Here is a 12,981-nt window from a genome sequence, read left to right as displayed (position 1 = left end):
CTCTTGACTGCAGCCAGGCAGATGTGCTCAGCTCTGTTTATGGCTCTCGTCAAAGGCTGTAACATTCCTCTGCTTTATAGTTTGGTCATGATAACCTTGGACAAGCTGTTCAGTGGACCGGAGCTCCATATGCAGCCGTAAATCAGCAGCTTGTGTGCATTATAGGGTCGCTCTCAGCGCCGACGGGGTGTTCATGTGGGTTGTATGCCTTTCAGTGGGACGATAGAGTTTTCTAGACCTTTCCGCTCTGGTGCTCAAGCAGCATTCAGTAGAGATACGTCATGACAACCAAACAAACAGCCGGAGCCTGCGTGATTTCCCCATTTCCTCTGTCATTCCTGAAGGGTTTGGTCACAGCTCGACTCTGCCCAGAGCTGCACCTTCAGACACAAGCTCTCTGTCACTCGCCCAGCCAACTTTTCTGAGGCTGAATGTTCTCTGAAAACTAGAAAACCTGAAAATGTCTGACTAGTTTTCTGGACTGTTAGCTCATGGAGATAAAGTTTATGGGAACTTTCTTGGTGCTTTTGTGGTCAGGCTGTTGATTATGGCATTGCTGTGTTTATTGTTGAAATGTTTACATGAATTGTCCATAAATGCAGGGCTGTACATGCTTATTTTCATTATCTCAGTGCAGTTTGGTTTACTTTTTAACTACTGTTCCTCACAAACTCATCACTGCTTGTGCTGTTTGGGTAGGGGATTAGGGTCACTGAGTAGCTATTAATATAGTAGTTTGAGATATAATATACTTATTTTAATTTTAAACTTTGTAATTAAGCTATGTTTTTTGTAACTTAAATCCATATCGATGTGTGCTATTTTAATAAGCATTTTAGATGGTTTATTTTATCATGAAAGTTGTGCTTGTCTGTAGATCTTATGAATGTATGCATTTGCGATGTGGATTTACTAGTTGAGAACAAATGAAAGTTTACATGTCAGTTACAGTAGTGTAATAAGGTTCAATCCCAATTCTACCCTTTAGCCCTTCCCCTTACCCCTCGTTTTGTGCGTTCACATGAAGGAGTAGCGGTGTTGCAATTCCTTTTACGTTGAAGGTGTAGGGCTAAGGGGAAGGGCTAGATATCCCTTCAAACGGAGATATTTAAGGGCTACACCTGAAACCAAGGTCGCAAAAATTTTCCAGAATACACCAGCCCCAACGGCAGCATGGCTGCTCTTTTAAGTCAGGAGATCCACAAATTAGTATAATTTTTTTGTCATTATTACTAATTTTTACAACAAATAAGCCTATGTTTAGAAACATTCATAACGATGTTCATGTTTTACCGTCATGCTTAAAAAAACGCTTAAAAACCTGCTAAATTTAGCTATTTATAGTCCCTAACTGTGCGTTCACACCAAAATCGGTGAGAGCGTCCAAGGTCGCTCTAGCCGCCCTGGTGACAAACGCTGTCCGCTACATTGATCTCATATTTAAATAGGCTGTTGCAGCATATCAGTTACATTCCTGCATAAACCATGCTTTCTAGCGTGAAAATGTTGCGCACTTCTTATCAAATTCGTTTAATAATGGAAGATCAAGTTGCATGTGGTGTGGCTTTGCTCCACTTAGTTTTCCAATGTGTCCTAATGTCTGAAATATCCTGAAGCAGCAATACTGTTTCGTACTGTCGCATGAGATTCCCGCTATATAACATTAATGCTCATCAGCAACTCGCCAGTAACTTATATAATGCATATTCCTGTAAGAAAACATTGTACTATTCGGTGACCGCAATAATCAAACCCTTGGGAAAAGCTGTGGTCGAAACCAAAGTTCACAGGTCTGTGTTTTCTGAACTGCTCTCAAGCGGTGGACTTCTTTATTCTGATTGCCCCCCATTGAACCCCATCATAGCTCAGTACCATAAAGTTGACGCGATAACAGATACAAACACCACCACACTTCTACAAAATCCAGGACAATAAATAATGTACCCTGCCATGTAATCGCAGCAATGAAATCACTGTCTTGTTTAGCAATAATCCTTGTCTGTTCTTGCATTTCAGCAGAATAAACAACCGTAACTTGAACATGGAGATGCGCAGCAGCGGTAAATGTTAGTTGATGATAAGAACAAAAAAAGAAATGCAACCCTTGCGACAAAAGTTAGACCGTTTTATCATGGAGCATTTTTTTCCCCCTTACAAAAATACATCAATAATAATTTAGACTATGCGTCCATGCTTTTGTATGCTTTTATCAGTTGTTTTGTGATGTGTGTGACATATCCGCTTGGGGAAAAACTATAGTAATTTATAGTAAACATGTTTTTGAACCACAATGTAAAGTGCATTGAATACTGCAACTGAATACTGTAGCATAGTAAACTGATGAACTGTAAAAAATAATGTAAAGTTAGTTTAAACTGTGGTGCATTGTGATGGTGTAATTATAGCGTAGATGACAGGCAAATATATTTTAGTTCAGTAGAAAACTCGGCCCTCTTCATGATATAAAGATCATGCCTGACATATGTGGTTCTTTTCTATTTATATCTCCTTTGAAATATGGTATAAATAGCAAAAATATGGACTTTCCTCTGTCTCCCATTCAGTTTTTTACTTCCTGACTTCCATCTGAATTTCGCACATCACCAGAACCACATGATTGAAAACAACCTATAGGGAAATGTTCTGATCGATTAACCTCCTACTATACAGACATCAAGGTCTAAATCTCAGTTTTAATCCTAAAAATAATTGCAGAAAATCCCCTCATTTTATGCAGCGAACATGGAAGAGTCCAGAAAGTGATGTGAGTCAGCTAAATGTAAATAATGGGTCTCTAGGTGGTGTCCATATGTGAAGTGGCGCAGCGGTGGGGTGCAGGGCGTCGGGCGGGTTGTGTCTCAATGTTCTGGCACGAGCTCCACAATACCCTGCAGCAGGTGTCTGGGGGAAGTTTGGGCCGGCTGGAGACTCCCTCGGGATTGTGGGCGAATTTATGTCTTGTGTGAGGGGCAGATGGATGACTCGGCCTTTGCTCTGAGTGGTCTTTGTGAGTTGAATCACAGATTAACTCAACCAAAGTCTGACCCCACTGTGAAAGTGATCCCTTCCTCCATCGCCTGACAATAGACCCGTATCAATATCATTTTCCTTCTACTCGCACACAGACATGCACGTGTCTAAATACAACTACATGCAGCGTTTGTCTCTGCATGATGGACATTAGTATGCTCCCACCCACTGGCTAATGAAGTCTTTTTTAAGGTTGGATAGGCATGGGCCAGTATAAGATTCTGACGGTTTGAAAACCTTGAATAAAAATTTTATTGTTTTACGAAATTGATTACTGCTCTAAAATATATTCTTTTAAAATGTCTGGCTAAAATACAAAAACTTTTTTCCTTTACGAACACAATATATTTGATTTTGAGAAACTTTTCAAAACATTTTGGTGCAGTAAACATGCCAGGCTGAATAATTCAAATGAATTATTGACTTCTGCTGTCTTTCTTAGTTTCCAAAACGCAGAATTCATTACAATTTTAAACGTCATCTGGGATATCTTTTCTGTTGGAGACACTGTTGTCCTAAAAAACAAAACTTTAACATGTACTGTAGGAACGGTATAACAGAAAATTTTGGCGGTTTTAAAACCTTGACTTTTCTAAACCACAGTTTACCTTGAAAATGGAAGCAGTCGGCATTGTCCCATGTGTAATGTTGGATGAAGTTTGTAATGTTATATTAGTCTAAAAGGGAAAACGAAATTGTGGAACACATTTGAGATAATTGTAGAATTAGTACAATGCAAATAATAAATGTACATGTATATTATAAATATGTATAAATGTACAAAAACCAAACCTCCTAAGCTCTGCGCACCTGGTCTGTGATGTCATTATTCTTTAAATTTTAAAGGTTGTACTGGCCCAACACCCCCATAAGTGGTTCAGTTCTCTCATCAGTTGGAATAGAATTACTTTTGCATAGATTATTATAGAGACTGTTTTCCTTTTTCTGATTACTGACATGTGCAGGAACCACCAAAATTAATTACAGAAACCGAGACCACACAGAACCTAAAAGGTACACTTTCCTATTTGAGTTTAAATAATAATAAAAAGCGCCCCTTTTTGGAGGGGTTTATTGTAACACAGACAACATACACAATTATTTTAATCACTTTCAATGGTGTTTTATGAAAATTCAAAGGGTTTTCTTTAAAATAATACCAAACTTTTGCATTTACATCTCTGCATGTGGATTTGGGTAAGCTTTTGAATTTGGTTGGCAAAATCCCCAAAATAGCACTTGACTAATGTGAATGCATAAATACCTTTAGTTGTTTTACTATATTTCATTTAAAGTTGACTTGACGAAGCAGTGTGCTTATAACTTTAATTTGGAGATGGAAGGCATATTAGTATGGTTCTCTGAATTTGATGAATTTGTTTTTGTTCTGTATGGTTTAACATTTTTTCTAAACGTCAAATAAAAGAAAAATTATATAATATTTTATATGAATATTATATATTTAAACAATTATGTAATTTAGAGCTGCCTTTTTGCAGACTAAATTTTTAAAAATCTTTTGCAGAATGTTTTTTTCCCCCTTTCATTTGTTGTGAATGAAAATCAGGGTTATTTAATCTTATATTGCTAAATAGCTCTTCAGAAGTGAAAACATTGGTTTTGTGTTGTCTAAAAATGAATATAAACCTGTCTGGATAAATGTTGTTTAGTCTAATTTTCATTTTATGCTCTCAAAGTGTCTATATAGGCTAAAAAATATATATTGATTGCAAATCCTGAGAAAGTGATCTCTAATTTATTTAAATGTCTGTATAAGAGCTGAGCAGTATTCTCAAGATACTTTGAAAGAATTTTGATCTATTTTTTTCTTAGCTGTGCAGACACAACGTCATTCTTGACCTTGCTGCGCATTCAGTTTCTTAAAGTTTCCCATTCTGATGTGAAGTGTAGGAAAATGCTTCATTGCCGTAATCATTTTGTGTGGTTGTTGTGTTTTTTGTTTAGGCTCAAGGACTCGTCCAAAGATGATCACCAGCAGATCACTGAGGTGGATGAGTCTTGGGACGAGCCCGGCCAGGAAGAGGAGACTCTCTACTGCACCTCCCCTCCCCAAACTCCTCGCCAGATAAAACGTTTGTCCATCAAACACCAGAGAAGCAACCCGGGGTCAAAGGGCAAAGGTGAGAACCCTTAACTTTGCAAGTCTCCCAAACATATGGTGCTGGGGCCCCAATACTATCAGTGGCACACAGCCATTGTTCTGGCGGGATTTTCTAGCTCTTGAATGAAAGTTATTGCATTTGAAAGTTATAGAGAAATATTTTGCTATGAACAGATAATTTGGTATTTAACTTAAACTCTAAGAAAACATAATAGTACGATAGTCCAGCGGTTGATAGCCTTTTCATCAAAGAAAAAGTCAACTATTTCAGCTTTTTCACTATTATTAGTTGTTTTAACTGAAAAAACAAACATTGGAAAAACCTTCTCCAATGTAAACAAAATAGCAACATACAATACTATTCATTAGGTGATTTATTTGTCAGAGGGTTTCACTGTCAATTGAACTCAAGCATGTGTCAGTCTTTTTCTGTATATTGTATTGTATTAAATTAATGACTGAATGAAAATCTGGTCAAATTGTAATACATCTAGCAGAAAAATGAAATACAGTGGAAATACTATAACGCGGTTTACCTTTTGCGTTCTTGCAGTTTAACAGATTTTCTTTGTGTGCAGATTGACATGCTTTTTTTTCTAAAGTGCATTATGTTCAGCGTCCTGATTAGCACATTGTGTTCCATGTCCTGATTGGTTGTAGACCATTGTCAATCAATCTCTTCAGTGCCGTGTCACCTCTACAGTACAGAATGCGTTCAGCTCGTCAAATTCACATGTATCTGTGTTAGCACCCAAAAAGCAGAGAAAGATGCTAACCATCACACACAATTTTGGACTTCTGCACCTGCTAAAGCAGTGTTTCTCAACCACGTTCCTGCTGGACCAACAGCTCTGCACATTTTCCATGTCTCCTTAAACGAACACACCTGATTCAGATCATCAGCTCTTAGCAGAGACTGAAACCCTTGTAATGGGTGTAACAGACAAAGGAGAACTTGTAACATATTTGTAACAGCAAAATATGCAGTGTTGATGGTCCTCCAGGAATGTGGTTGAGAAACACTGTGCTTAAGGATCAGAGAAGTTACGAGAGTAAAGTGTGTAGTGAAGGGTTTTACAGCTTTAAAACAACTATAATAATTGTCAAAAACAAAGCGGACTACTTTGTGGATTTCACATTTTGAGGGCTATTCTAGAATCCCTGTGATTATTTAGGGACCTGTGAATTGCAATGTCAGATTTTTCCAGTTTTGTGCAGCCATTTTTTTAAATTTATTTGTTATCTGTCACTGACTTTTGTCTCTTTCACCAACAGAGAAGTCGTGTTCATCCAGCCCCTTGTCTCAGCGTGAGCGTGAGGGAGCCAGATCAGCCGAACCTCCTGAAGAGCACAGCTACAAGCAGGAAAAGAAGCAGCGCTTCAACCAGCGATCCAGCGAGCGGGACGTCAAGAAGAAGTTTGAAGGCGCCTTTATGCTGGATCCTGTTTCCAAGTCCAGTACCATCGGCTCCAGAAACATGGATCCCCGCAAGCCCTACCTGAGTCTGGGCATGATCCCCGTTCGCACCCATCGGCAAACTTCGCGCACAGACTGTCCTGCAGACCGCCTTAAGTTCTTCGAGACCCTGCGGTTGCTGCTTAAACTCACCTCCATGTCATCCAAGAAGAAGGAGAAGGAGCAGCGAGGTCTGGAGAACACCGCTTATATGGAGCAGAACAACGAGGTCATCTGGCTGGAGCTGCAGGCCTGGCACGCTCGCCGTAGTGTTAATGACCAGGACCTGTACCTGTTCACCGCTCGACAACACATACCTGACATCATCAGCGAGGTTTTGCACTTCAAAGTGGACTACAGTAGCCTGTGTGGACTCGAGAGTGGCGCCTCTGTTGAGGAGAGCAACTCCTGTCCTGGTGAAACTAATTGCATGGACGATCCATTTAGCTTTAGCACATGTTCCGCGTCCTGGCAGGAAATTGATGCCGCTGCTCCTTTTTCTTCAGGGCTGGAGTGCCGCAACCACCTGCAAAGGCAGCGAGTAGCTTTCGATCAGGTAAAACGGGTCATGTCGCTGTTAGAGTCGGTGGAGGCTTTGTACCCTTCTCTGCAAACCTTGCAGAAGGACTATGAGAAGTATGCAGCTCGGGACTTCCAGGGCAGGGTGCAGGCGCTCTGCTTATGGCTCAACATCACTCAGGACCTGAACCAGAAACTGCGCGTGATGGGCACCGTGCTGGGCCTCAGGGACCTTTCCCGCATCGGCTGGCCCATCTTTGAGATTCCATCACCTCGCTGCTCTCGAGGCAATGAGGATGATGAGGTGGATGAGGATGAATCAGAGTCCACCACTACCTTTACTGCCGAAAACGATGGGGAAGAAAGGACTTTAAGTGAGGCAACCAGTGACGGTGAGCAGTCGGCCTGCTCCCCGCCAAATTTTTCACGCCTTATGTCAGAGGAGGAGTTCCTCCCTCGGGACAACGAGACCTGCTACTGTCCTACTGCCATATACAGGCCGTTTGTGGATAAGGCACTTAAACAGATGGGACTGCGTAAATTGATCCTCAGACTGCACAAGCTGATGGACCGCTCTCTGCAGAGGGCCAGAACTGCTCTGTTGAGTCACATGCCAGCTCAAGAGGTGAGAGAGCAACTGTGGAGCTTCTGTGTGTTAGCTGAAAATTTGCTTCTGAATATGTGGAATATCGGGGCAAACGTTCCAATTTGGGATCATGGCAATGAAAGAGAAAGATTTAAAGGATAAGTTCTCTCCAAGATGTGGATAATTTCATCAATGCCATACCCTCATTTTGTTCCAGACCTGTGTGAATTTTTTTTTTCTTTGGAGCACAAAAGGGGACTTGTACAGGTTGATCCTCCATGTAATTTTGACCTTTATGGAGCATTAAGTTCCATAAAGGTCAAAATGAGCTGTTTAACTGTAAGCTTGGGCTATATGCCAGTAGACCCGATTAACCAGTGAAAATTTGACAGCCAGTTGAAATTAATATTACATGCCATAATCAAATTGAAGATTTGCATGCATTTTTGTAAGCCTTGTCAAATTTAAATGGATTTTAAAGATGCTCCATGTAAATTTTAAATTCTTTTAAGGCATAAGTCTTCTCACCAGAGGGGCTTCAGCAGTAATGGAACATTTTCATAGTTCCTTTAACTATTATTCATGTACCTGCTTGTTATAAACTGGGAATGCTTTAGTTAAAGGGAATTCTAAATTGGTGTTCTTTAAAGTAGGATCTAAAGAGGATTACAGTACACATTGCTCGAACATTTCCATAGTTCTTATAACTATTGGTCATGTAACTGCTTCTGAACTGGGAATGCTTTTAGTTATAGGAACCTTTTAGGGATTCTAAATTGGTGTTCTTTAGAGTAGGATCTAATAAGGAGGATTACAGTACACATTACTTGAACATTTCCATAGTTCTTATAACTATTGGCCATGTAACTGCTTGTGAACTGGGAATGCTTTTAGTTATTGGGACATTTTTGAGGATTCTAAATGAGTGTTCTTCAGAGTAGGATCTAAAGGGGATCACAGTACACATTACTGGAACATTTTCACAGTTCCTATTACTATTAGCTTCCTTCTTATTGTGGTCTGGGAATGCTTTTAGTTATTGGGACATTTTTACGGATACTAAATTAGTTAAGTGTTCAGAGTAGGGTCTGAAGTAGGGCTTTGGGATTTGGGAAAATATCTAATTGCATAATTTTTTTCTGACAGATATTGCAATTTTGATTTGCGATTTAATCTTATAGTCAAGCTTCAGCTCAATAATCTGTATTGTAGTTTCGTACTGCTAAAATGCAGTGAGTGTTCAACATTAATTCTAATTTGTTTGTAAATATTCAGAAATGAAACAGTTATTTTTCACAAGAGCAAGTAGTAAATACCAATACAATTACCTTACCTCTCTTTAAACAAGTTAAACTGAAATTAAAGGTAGATAGTGTAGCTTATTATAAAAACAAATGAATGAATAAATAAATATAAAAATACAGAACAATTCTGAAAATGTACTTTGCTGTTGCTTGCTACTAGATTGAGTGCGACAGGCTATACTTTCAGTTGACTTTTAGCAAGGCGCTCCTCATATGCTTGGTGCTTTTTCATTTCCTCGTGCTGTGGCAACAATTCTACGACAGCTCTTACAAGTTGCATGTTTTGTTTGGTGTCTGTGACTTTAAAACCAAGATATTCCCATATTACTGATTTCCTGTTTTTCTTTAATATTAATTTGTCTATTAATGCTTTTAAAGCAGCAAACGAGATCATCCCACTTGTCTGCACTTTCCTGTTTGTTTGTTTTTTGTGGGTGCAATTCTGATTGGCCAGAAAAAAAGTGTGCTCACTTAATTGGCGTCACGCATTTGCTCTGGGTGGGGGAAATTAAATAATACATACACATTTCATATCGCAGACTCTTGCGATTTTAACAAATCGTTACGTTTCAAATCACAATTGCGATTCGATTCTGATTAATTGTACAGCCCCAGTCTAAAGGCTCTTTCACAATATTGGATCTGTTTTCTCTGAAGTCAAACATCACTATATCTCTTATGAACATGAAAAGTAGTGCTATTATTATTATTAGTATTAGTGTTTGGTTATGACATCATAGTCATAGTTCTCATACAACAATATTACACAGGTTGTGTGGACAACTTTTATAGTTTGTTTTTATTTAATTTTTTGTACTTTCACATTACCTGGCTTAACTATTTAATTACTGATATTAATTACAGCATCTATTGACTCTTTAAAAACTCACCTTCTGTGTTAACACCGCAAAATGAAAGTCTTATTGGTCACATTATTCATAAAGCCAGTTGTCTTTTGTTCTGCTCTATGTTAATAACCAGAATCATGCATTAAATTCCCATGTCCGTATTTCCATTGTTTTTGTTAGTTGCCAGCGGTCCCGGGTTATTCTTTGCAGCACTCTGACTACCTTCCAGAGCTTTCTCGTCACTTTTCCGGTCCAGTAGAAGAGGAGGCAGAGTCGGGACGGGTATCATGGCAGGAGCTGATGGACATGGACCTGCCCTCATTCCGACCAGCTTTCCTGGTGCTTTGCCGTGTGCTGCTAAACGTTATTCACGAGTGCCTCAAACTGCGCCTTGAGCAAAGGCCTGCAGGAGAACCATCCCTGCTCAGCATCAAACAGGTCAGTGCTTGCACACATGAACACTCATTTACACACATACACTATGGCCAATTTTAACTTGCTCAATTCACCTATATCCGCATATCTTTGGACTGTGGAGGCACCTGGAGGAAACCCAGTGAATGATACAAAAAATAAAGCCCTGCACCCTACTCAATATTCCTTTTCAATTTAAGGAACATCAAAATACTAAAAGTTTCAGCAATTTCCAATTCACTGGGACTTTAATTTTTCCCTTCATTTGTGCACTTGAATCATGTATAATCAGCAGGTCATCAGTTCTTCGGCACAGGTCGGAACTTTTTTGGTATATAGAGATTAATGCGTATTACAGTTGATATCAAACAATTAGTAAAGCCAAATAAGATACAGATTTGCTTTCATTAAAATATTTTTTATTTAAATTTGTGTGAAAAATTAAACACGGATGAAGTCCTTTTAATTGATTCTCACGGTGTTATTGAGATGGCTGGTTTGTGTGTATTGTAGTTGGTGCGCGAGTGTAAAGAGGTTCTTAAAGGAGGGCTCCTAATGAAACAGTACTACCAGTTCATGCTGCGTGGCGTCGTCACTGACCATCAGGGGCTGCAGACCAATGCCAACATTGACGAGTTTGAGGAGGATCTCCATAAAATGCTGGAGGTGAGATCTGACTTCTGTTGTAATCTTATTCAACTTACATGAAGTTAGTGTTTTGAAAGAGATTTTTATGCATCTAAACCTTAAATGTGTAATATATGTGGCTTTAAATGTCATTGTTTTTCTGTTTTCATTTATTAGATTGTGTCCTGTTTAATTCACTGTTTTCTGAGCAAAAGATGAGTTTTTTTACCTTTTAGAGCAAGTCGAGAAATTTAAGTTCCTTAAAGTATTAAAACGTCTTAAATGCTATTTTGCAAGGTAATCAATTTTATATCATTTTTGATTATACAGTGTATTGTTTTATGCTAAAGTGTGCCTGAATTAAATCTGCGAATATCAGAATGGTGTAGTTTATCAAATCAGTGAAATCCTACTACTTGATTTGACATCATATAGCTTTGTTTACATAAGTAACTCAATAGAACATTCCATTGCAACAGAAGCACCCAGCAACAACCCCTGATTCCGCCATTTTGGAGTGAAAGCGATCGGCTGTCCATTGGATCTTATTGCTGTTGCGATGGCAAGCAGCTGCTTAGTTTATTTATTAATTAAAAAAGCACATTAAAGCTGAGATACAAGCTAGAAAGACGATAACACAGCACTTAATATTACAATCATCAGCACTTTCAATCGCTTCTTTTACAGACTTATAATATGGTGTTCTATTAGAGTTTTCATTCCAAAATGGCCGCTGTTTCCCAAAATTGCACAAGAGTGTCGCCTCTTGGTGATTTTATGCTCTTCAGAATTACCTATTCTGATTAAATAGATTTTTATTCAGTATTTTATTCAATGTTTTAGATTAGTTTCTTACATTAATATTTAGCAAACATACTGCAAGTTAAAATCCCGCTAGTCTTTTCAGTTGAAACCTAAAGTTTTAAAATGTATGGAAAAGTCTTAAAAAAGGTCTTAAAAGGTATTGAGTTTCACTCTCTGATTCCAGTATATACTCTAATAAACGGGGTGTCCGCTGGGTCTTAAGTCTAACATTTAAAAAAAAAATTATAATAAATTTTGGCCCTTAAAAAGTCTTAACTTTCCTGAAATAATGTGTTGTAGGTCATAAATCATTTTGAACTGGTCGTAATTTTGCTTTATCCAAGTAAAGCTATTCAATTGGACCGACATCTATCCAATGACCAACAATACATCTCAAAGTCTCAATAAAGCCTGTTTTTTAATAAATAAAAGTTTTTTTTATAGCAAAGACAGACAATTCACAACAGCTGTTAAGCCCTGCCCACACTGTGAGATTTCAGCCACGATTCTGTCATTTGTGACATTTAAGAAATCCTAAAAGATTTCTGAAATCCTAGCCTAAAATCTTTAATCGCTGGTTTGACATGTTCACTGACAGCCGCTTAGTGCCTGTTGTGATCAGATTTTTTCCTCTGGTGAAGATCTGGCAGTGTCAGAAGATTTCAGGCACTTTCCTGCAGTGTGACAACAGCTGTGATGAGCGTCAATCCAATAACCAATAGGAGCCACAAATTTGATGACGCGATTCATGCGACAATTCAAATGACCACGGTGGAATGTCAAAACAGTTTTTTTCTTCCTGGTTTTATTATTGAGGAGTGGTGTGTGCAAAATTGCTGCTACATATTGTTTATGTTCGTTGTGAGTAATCATTTCAGAACACGGGATGATGAAAGTGTCATGGGTGGATGACGTCAAACTCCGTGGGAGTTTTCTTTCGTGTTTGCCGCGTCTTCGCTAAGTCTGATTTTATGACAGCTGAGATCTTACAGTGTGACATGGGAGCCATGTTCGTGCAGTCTGACATGCTACAATCGTTCAGGATTGTAAAAAATTGCAGTGTGAGTGGGCCTTTTGACATTTTTACAGCAAAATCCATAAATTAAATTCTCTAATCAGGAAAAGAAGACTTAAAAACAATACACAATTCCTCATGATAATTATTATTTTTTTCCTTTACTTTCGTTAATTGGTGAAGTTTGTTCCTTACCACTGTCACCACTGGCTAACTTGGTTTGGAACTTGTGGAACTGCGCATAGATGGATTTGCT

The 12,981-nt window shown here is 38.6% G+C and overlaps 1 protein-coding gene across 18 annotated transcripts in view; it reads left to right on the top strand.

The window, feature by feature from the left end:
* Positions 1-12,981, top strand: part of map3k4 (mitogen-activated protein kinase kinase kinase 4) — a 57,149-nt gene that overhangs the window by 13,131 nt on the left and 31,037 nt on the right. For all 18 annotated transcript variants that reach the window (XR_015506232.1, XR_015506231.1, XR_015506233.1 and 15 more), the window contains exons 2-5: positions 4,996-5,171; positions 6,428-7,752; positions 10,046-10,303; positions 10,793-10,945. Coding sequence is in view for 12 of the 18 variants with exons in the window: in XM_087279626.1 (XP_087135752.1) it covers positions 4,996-5,171; positions 6,428-7,752; positions 10,046-10,303; positions 10,793-10,945 (1,912 nt within the window). In the remaining 6 variants the exon portion in view is untranslated. The remainder of the gene's footprint in view (positions 1-4,995; positions 5,172-6,427; positions 7,753-10,045; positions 10,304-10,792; positions 10,946-12,981) is intronic.

The sequence above is a fragment of the Danio rerio genome, chromosome 13 (assembly GCF_052040795.2).
Source record: "Danio rerio strain M-AB ecotype USA chromosome 13, GRCz13ab, whole genome shotgun sequence".
Lineage (NCBI taxonomy): Eukaryota > Metazoa > Chordata > Actinopteri > Cypriniformes > Danionidae > Danio > Danio rerio.
This window is presented reverse-complemented; position numbering and strand designations above follow the sequence as displayed.